Consider the following 8,858-nt stretch of genomic DNA (forward strand, 5'->3'; position numbering starts at 1 on the left):
ACCGGTGTTACACGTTAAGTGGTAAGCGACGTTCCCGTCGACGACGAGACGCCAGTGGTGACTTCGGGAATCTTTAGATCTGCCGGTGCTCAGTCCTTCAGAGGTGCTCATAGGGGTAGGGTTTGCGTACGTGTATTCATAGGGTGTGAGTGTGCGTGCGTGTTGTGGACGTCTTCGTTGTACTATGTGATTCTCAAAAAAAAACAAGCGGTGAGAAAAAAAATACTTTTTGGTACAAACATTCTTGAAAATGCAATCTCTATGGATCCATTCGACACTTGGTCCAACGTAAGGGATAAGGTGTGAGTTTGATGCTGATAAAAAACATTTTCAATTATCTTTAGACTTTCACCCAACCACGGATTTTTCTAACATGTTTATAAGGTTCACATTGCATCAATAGCAATTCAGGTTGGTTAGACCTGGCGGCCTGGCCTCCTGGCAGATGGGGCCCACTGCCGGACACCACACCTTTTGTGCAAACTGTCTAGTGTAAATTCACCTTTTGGTCACAATACATACTGTTGAGTGAGACAGTTTTTGGTTCCTTTATGAATCATAAATCTCTAATAATATGGCCACAAACAGATATGTAACTATAGAACAGAGTATAATTTCCTTGTCTTTAAATTCTAGACATTTTTAATCAAAACTTCTGCTCGAAATATGTACTGATGCGTGTTTCCCGTGACGTCCTTCTTGGAGCAACAAATTCTCATACAATCAAACTGCTGTTATTTGTGTTTGAGATAATTGTAGGGGTATTTTGGTAATATTTTCTCCAAAGAAAATTATTCCCAATAAGCTACGCTTTCAGGATTGGTAAAAAACTGACAATAACTTAACCGCAGAGCGGCTATAATGGCAAGCTATTATAATTGCTACACAAAGGAACCAAAGAATTACAAGACCAATGAATACCACAGTTATGAAAACACGGAGGTGTGGCCGTGCATCATTAGCAATAAACAGAATGCCTGAAATCGATGTGGATTTATTCACGACACTAGGGGCGATTGGATCAGCAGGTTCTGTCTGTCTGGCCATCCTGGTAAGCATCCTGGTCAAGGAGAAGCATCACATGAAAGATGTCAAATGATGGTGATAAAGCAGGGCAACTCTTTGTAAATGCACAGTTTAGAGGGTATGCTGATAGTGATTGTCACATTTTATGCCAAACAGTAAGAGTGGTAAAAATCAGGGTAACAAAGTTAATTTATTAGAAAAGTCAACATGAAATTTTGTCAAGGTGGTGAATATAGAGATTTAAAAATTTCGTTGGCTCATGCTACTCTGCTTCTAGAAAATGAAGGACCGAAAGAAGAGAAATTGCCAACCAGGCGTGACACGCTAGCTTTCAAGTAGGGTATGACATCTGGATCCGTGCGGGAAAGAGGGCTCAAAGGAGTAACAGTAATCTGGAATAAAGTAATAAACAAGTCATTTAAATAAATCTTTTCTATATGAATGATGGAGGTTGTATTATAGCTAGGTCATCCATACATATCCATCAACTAGGGACTTGTGGTCCATGTCCTGCTCTCCTTCCACTTCATCAGAATTTCTCCCTACAATCTGTTTGGAATTCCATCAACGAAAACCATTAATACACATTAGCTCATCAATTTTGATTCACAGAGTGACTTGTGGAGTTTAGCTACCATCAACGGAAACAACAAAATAAAATGAGAACAAAATGTCCAAAGTTCCACAAGGACACAGACAAACAGTTATCATTTGTATAGCTACTCCCCATTTAAAATTGCTGAATATCAATAATGCAACACCATTTAAACTTAATAACTTGGAAAAAGTCTACATAACCCCCCCCCAACTATTCATGGTGGACTATTTCACCCTCAAACTATAAAACAGGATATTCTACTCCTGAACTTTCCAAAAGCGGTCAAATAACCCCTAAGGTGGTTTTGCTACGGTGGTGTGGTTTTGTCCTTTTATTTTTTTATTTTTTTTTCATTGAATCTTTGAAAAATCATAGTAAATCGTAGAAAAAACATAAAGTGAAAATTCTAATTTTATTGGACTCCACATGAGTAGATCTATACAGTGAAGATATAATATGGTATGCTTCAGTACAAAGTTTTTTTTCTATAGTTTTAGATCTATACTTTTCTATAATTAATTGAAACAATTCATAGCTGCAGCTTCTATGGTCCAATTGCGGTGAAATTTTTATAGTTGGCAAATTATTGTATACTTGAACTGTAGTAAAAATTACATACTCTCTGAATCATATATAACTTAGTTATAGATTATAGATAAAGCATAGATTTAACAAGTATAAATATAAATAAATCTATAACTAAGTTATACCTGATCCAATGAGTACAAAATGTTTACTAGATTTCAATCATACAATAATTTGCCAACTATGAAAATTTCACCACAATTGGACCACATAAGCTGCAACTATGAATTGTTTCAATTAATTATAGAGAAGTATAGATCTAATATAGCAAAAAAATTAATAAAGAATATCACATTATATCTTCACTATGTAGATCTACTCATGTGGAGTCCAACAAAATTATATTTTATATTTTATGATTTTTCTACAATTTACTATAATTTTTCAAAGATTCAACAGAAAAAGAAAAAAAGACAAAACCATGCTACTGTAGCAAACCACCTGGGGGGTTATTTGACTGGTTTTGAAAAGTTCAAGAGGTATAACATCCGGTTTTATAGTTTGGGGGTTAAGTAGTCCACTATGAATAGTTGGGGGGGTTGTTATGTAGATTTTTTCCTAATAACTTAACTGTAGGCTACATCAGACCACTATTGAACCACAGAAAGTGAGAAAAAGTAGAATAGTATGACCTCAAGAGATGAAATTAGGTTCTAATTTTTTGGTACACATTTGATGGTTTTACCTTAGAAAATTATTTTTCTTCAACCTATGGAGTCCACTTCAAATGTGTTTGAGAGATTAGCATGAATTTTAGAAATGCTAACTTACCACTCTCTTAAAAAGTAGGTTATTCTCTGCGGGAGTAACTAGTTCACTGTCCTTTTCACCATCAACATCCGTGTTTGCTGTCTGGTAACTTTCTACAGCAGGCTTTTTGTAAACAGTTTGCTTCCAACTAATTCTGGCCGCCATATACTTTCCTTGTGTTGTAATTTTATACCCCTATTGCCAAGAATAGGACAGTTAAAAAAACTTAAAAAGATTCAAACACAAATGTTTCAGAAATGTTTTGAAGCAAAATCCATTAAGATTGAACATTAAATGAAAATTCAGCATAAATATAAAAATTCTTAGCACTTTGGCATGTCCAGGGTCATGCTCCATAGTTTGCCAGAGATGTACATGTATAGCTTAATGCGTTTAGGTTTTTCTTCCTCCATACAACTCAAAAAATCGATGTGCAATACTTTACTTCAGATTACTGCTGGTGATTTACCTTATGGTGTGCAACATTTGTTGGTACATCTACATTCAAGAATGATCCTTGGGGATATGTTCCATTCTTGATCTCAGTCACGATGTTATTTATCAGAGGCACACAGACCTCTGCGGACACTTTGAGGTCATTGACCCTGCTCTGACCCGCAACCCTGAACAATTGGGAGATGAAATAGAGTTCTCAGTTTTGACTGACTTGTATTGATTCAGCGGACAGGATGGTATGGCTAAGAGCTTGAATATGCAAATAGGAAGCATATTCATCAATGAACAGTTGTTGTCTGGAATTTGGGGGTTCTGAGATTTATTGAAATGCAGAAGAGCCAAAAATGTTAAAAAAAACTCTACCGGGGGGTGTGAAACGGCCCCACCATTTTTTCATTAAGAGGAAGCCTAACCGGCTTACTCGGGTAGAGAAACCCCCGAACCCTGGCCTATGCTCATGAGGGCCAAGCCTTGCGACGAGCACAGCGAGGGGTTTTTTTTCTCTCAGCAGCCTGAAATTCGCTTCTGATGAGAATCGAACTCAGGACCTGCTGAGAGCGCGACGCTACCGGGCCCGGGCTAGCCAACTGGCCGCCGGACCTTTCGCGAGCCAAAAATGTTCAAATAATCTGAACATAGAATTATAAAGTTCTATATGAAACTGGAACTATTTCAACTTCTCAAAGAAGAAATATAGTTATTCCACACATGCAACCACACAAAAATGTTTCTAATCAGAGGTATTGATCAATCATTTTCTAGATCAACCATTGGCTGCACAACAGGCTTCCTGAAAAGCAAAAGCTATAATGCAGCTGGTGTCAACTATGTTTTCATACTTTAGACTTTATCATACCATTTGTTTGACACTTCAGAGGATTCAATCAAAACTGAAAGGACACAACAGAGTAGGCAACGACTGTTTCTTTGCAGACAATTTATTGGAACCACCTTGTTCAACTTTACAGTGCATTTTGTCTAACAGGATTTGATTCGGACATGTTATACAATGACACCATACAATTAACATGTACTGAAGGATGGATATGACCATTACTGAAGCCAGTATTCTTATGGTTTCATCAGTAGTAAAACCGAAGAGCCAATCAACATATCATTCACATGAAATGCACAACTCTATAAGAAAAAAAGAATGAAAATAAAAGAAAATAAAGTAAGAATAACATTTTATACGAACATACATCATATTTTTGGTCACCAATAGCTGTTGAATTTGAAAGAAAATGGCTTAGTAAGAATATTTCCATACCAATCATATGACATAGCTATTGCAGGAATCCCATATAAAAATGCCTCCCTAGCAGCAGCAACTGTTCCTGAATAAATGCTGCATATTAAAGCAGAAAACACTCATAATTTACTGGCACATACATATATTTCTTTCTGGACCAGTTGTTACAATTTCCATCAGATAATTTAGAGGACTTCCTAACTCCAGCAATATGTTTAAGATCATCAATACATACGTATTGACAGAGACAGAAATACTTACATGTGGTATCCACAATTGTTTCCAATGTTGATCCCACTTAGTACCTGCATTAAGGATCATGCACGAATGATGAATCGAAATTGAGTACTGTTATGACAAGAGGACAGGTAAATAGAGAAATTATTCGTAACAAGAATTTATAATAAAACTATAAAAAATAATTTCTTGCATATCTACCAAGATACTTCAAACCCCACCAGATCAGGAACCACACCATCAAAGAGCATCCCAGAAATGCCTAAAGAGGCGCAGTCGGCAGGAGTTCCTGGCATTAGTAGGAGAAAACATGAGCACTCAGCATGCCACGTCTTCACAATTTTAATATGAATCCAAATATCTTATATGGGAAAGTTCATATGAACAAGTTGAGGAATCAATAGCAGACAAACCTGAAACTCCAAACGCTGTAGCACCACTTATGTCAACACGTGTACAGGAGACTGCATGGCGCAATGTGATGCAGTGGCTAACACCCGAATTGTCTCTGCATTTTCGACGAAAAGTAGACAAATAATATAAAAACAGTTAGGAAGCCTGGAAGAGGACCCTTCACCAACTACAACTAATTAAAGACTGCATGATAGTTTTCTTTTCTTGACATAAATACATTAAACACCCATATTATTTTCGGATTCCGTCTCAACAACTATGTGTACAGGTAAGAACAATGACAAACCACAATTTTATTAAGAAATCCATTGATTAAATGATATATAGTTGCTTCTTATTTTTTATCATTTCGCTTAGAGAAAATTGGGTCTGTAGTATCGAAAAATCACGATTTCCATAAAATACCATAAAAACACTTGTCCCTTTAAAATAGCACAGAAAGATGCAAATATTACCGTAAATTTCCGTTCCGTTATATTTGTTCACCGAAAACTTTGTTTTGACTCACATATTTAAAAAATATATTAAATAAAAAATTATATCGATACAAACTAATTAGGCAGTAATATAACAAAAGTATACCCGGGGCAAGGACGTATTGTAAAAAATCCAATAAACAAGTTGAATTTGGGCAACAACCAGTTCCACACATTAAAATTATTTAATAACTAAATGCATAACCATGCACATGATCCATCATGCCATGGAATCAAGTATCACCAATTCAGTAGGTCTCACAGTTCTCATTCGTAACTCCACACGAAGGGAATAAACGAAATTAAGTAACAAAAGAATTAATTAATAATCCATTTATCACAAGGACGGATGCTCAGTGTGACCGGAGGAGTGCAGTCTTCAGCTTGCTTGCAACTTAGATTGTCTCTAAACTCAAAGTTTGGCCTCACCACATAATAAAATAACATGTCTCAAATTAATATCCTAAGTAACATTTATTTTTCCCAAATACCACAAAGAGTCTAACCTACTAATGATCCCCACCATCAATCAGCCTATAATAAAGTCTGTCTGTATAAAGTGAAGTCGTACTTAAGCACAATATCATAAAAGGAGACCAAAGCCTCAATTTATGCAACTGGAACATCTACTATCATGATTTTGAACCCGAAACTACGAAACCAAACATCATAAATCAGCAAACTATCGAAGCCGTGCAAATTACCCCCAAGACGAAACCAACTGATTTTGGGCCACATCACCCATCCAACATCCAACGCGGTGCTACTTGCAGGTCAGCACCCACAACTAGGGGTGGTAAAGGGCCCAAGATTTTGAACTAGAAAATCTAAGGGCTGGACCTTAAAAGAGTCGGACTCTAATCTTATACAATTTTGAATTAAATAATTTAAAAACTTTGTTAGACTGTGAAAAGCCCACTGGAGCCATCGTCCATTACCACCCCTGCCCACAACCGAGGAACGCCGCCGCACTGACGCCGGAGCAGCAGAGGTCGAGCGTGCCCTCTGACGAACAACTCATACCGCATCCCCCCCCCCCCCCCCCGGCCGCCCCACCTCGCGCCCGCCATGGCCTCTGGACTGAGTCTGGCGCACTTGAATCGAGGTCCGCAGTGCTGAATTGACGTCGGCAGTGCTCAAATCGAGGGCAACGCGCTCAAATCGTGGTTCGCGGGTGCTCGAATCTGAGTCTGGTGCCATTGAATCGAGGTGCGTCTGGTGGCGGGTGGGTGAGAGCTTCACCCGTGGCGTGCATGCAAGAGCTCCGCCGGGCTCCACGTAGCCACCACGGCGGGCAGCTCGGCGACGGCTGCATCATCGGTGCCACCGGGCGGATTGATACAGGAGCTCCTGCAGGTTCCCGACCAAGAGCAACGCCGCACAGGAGCCCATCACGTGCTCCTCCTCCACGACACGGGATAGGATGTAGGCGCCGCCACTGGGCAGGTCGACGGCCAAGATGAGGCGCGCCGGCAAGGACCGCGACCGGAAAAGGGAAGGCGTCAGCGAAGAGAGCACGCGATGCCCGCCGCCGCATGATGGATTGATGGGACGTCGACGCGAGGGAGGGCCACATGGCAAGCCAGAGGCAACGCCACGTACTTGGGTTGGCACCAAGGTCGTAAAGGCCGGAGCACCGCCGTCGACGCGGCAGAGCATGAGCGCTAGACGAGCGCCACGGTGGATGGGTGACAGTAGCTCAAAACCGGGGTGGTTCCGGCTATGGGGTAATTTGCACGTTTTGTTAGTTCGCCGGTGCGGAATGTCTAGTTTTGTAATTTTGGGTTCAAAATCAGACTATAGTGATAGTTCAAAATTGAAAACAGGCTTTACCCTTTTTTCTCTATGACCATTCTTCTCCTTGTATCTTCATGGATGAGAATGCCAAAGGAAAAGAGATGAAAAAAATTCCCCTCTAAATCCTTGTTCTTTTTTCTTGCATACTACTACTCCAAAGTCACTGTCCAAATCCCGTGATCCAACCACATAATCTCCAAGAGCACCAACCAAACAAACGACCAAGCAAGAAAGAATTCGGAAGGACGCGAGCAAGAAGAGGGGATGGATCGCGAGGCGAAGGGGGGCCGGCCACTTACGAGTCAGGCGCGCAGACGAGGACGCGGTAGCACCGCGCGGCGACCAGCTGGTCGACGAGGAAGCGGAGCCCCGGCGCGTCGATGCCGTCGTCGTTCGTCACCAGCAGCACCGGGGCCTGCGCCGCCACCGCCGTGGAGTCCATGCGAGCAGACCACGGGGATAGGGAAGCTTTGGCAACCGCGCGCACCACGCTGCTGACTGCTAAGGTTTGTGGGATTTTAAATACCGAATACTCGCACTCATCACATGCAAATATAAAATTACGTTCTTATATTTCAATCGAAGTTTATCAAATTTAATTGTCAACAAACTACATTATTGTCACACCATGCTAGGCAACGTCTAGATACTTTGAGCTTAAGTAGCCGCCCACCGATCGGTCTCATAGGGCGCCAGCTCATCGCCGCTCGCTAACCAAACGTGAATGTTCGGTGTTAGGGGTGCAAAGGGTGACTCTTAGATGCACCTCCAATTCTCTTTAGTTCTATATTTTCAAAATAGTATTCCACTTTGGAGAAGTAGTACAAAATTCTAAATTAAGGAGAATTGGAGGCACACCTAAGAGATATCAATTTGCATGACCCCCCGGCCGCTGTCTGTCTGACTGTCACGATATATTATTCATTTGTGTGAATTAATGATTAATATTTAAATTTATTTATTAGGTTTGAATTCAACAGCTCACCGCTGAGGAAAAAAAATGGAGGGTCATTCCCCACTTAGAGATATCATGAATACATGCAAAAACCCGTAATAAATTAACGGGCAAGCCGTGATGAGTATGATCCATGAAATGGTAATAAATATTCAGCTAGTAAATCTTGTATCATCGACTTAATGTGATTCTACTGAAGGAAATAATGATCTGAGGGAACTTAACTGCCAAAGGGCAAGGGAAAAGCATGCAAGCATGCTAGCTGAGAAAAGAAGTTGAGTTGAATGCTAAAAAGAGGGGAAATGCCACGGA

At 40.3% G+C, this 8,858-nt stretch overlaps 1 protein-coding gene across 1 annotated transcript; it reads right to left on the bottom strand.

Moving 5' to 3' along the window:
- Positions 1-1,021: 1,021 nt before the first annotated feature.
- LOC120695054 (5'-nucleotidase SurE-like) lies at positions 1,022-8,033 on the bottom strand. The gene is made up of 10 exons (XM_039978375.1): positions 7,891-8,033; positions 5,318-5,412; positions 5,126-5,193; positions 4,929-4,972; positions 4,686-4,763; positions 3,429-3,582; positions 2,981-3,154; positions 1,504-1,575; positions 1,338-1,418; positions 1,022-1,060 (listed from the first exon to the last, which is right to left on the bottom strand). The coding sequence occupies exons 1-10, from the start codon at positions 8,031-8,033 to the stop codon at positions 1,022-1,024; spliced, it is 948 nt and encodes a 315-aa protein (XP_039834309.1).
- Positions 8,034-8,858: the final 825 nt, after the last annotated feature.

This window comes from Panicum virgatum, chromosome 2K, assembly GCF_016808335.1.
Source record: "Panicum virgatum strain AP13 chromosome 2K, P.virgatum_v5, whole genome shotgun sequence".
Lineage (NCBI taxonomy): Eukaryota > Viridiplantae > Streptophyta > Magnoliopsida > Poales > Poaceae > Panicum > Panicum virgatum.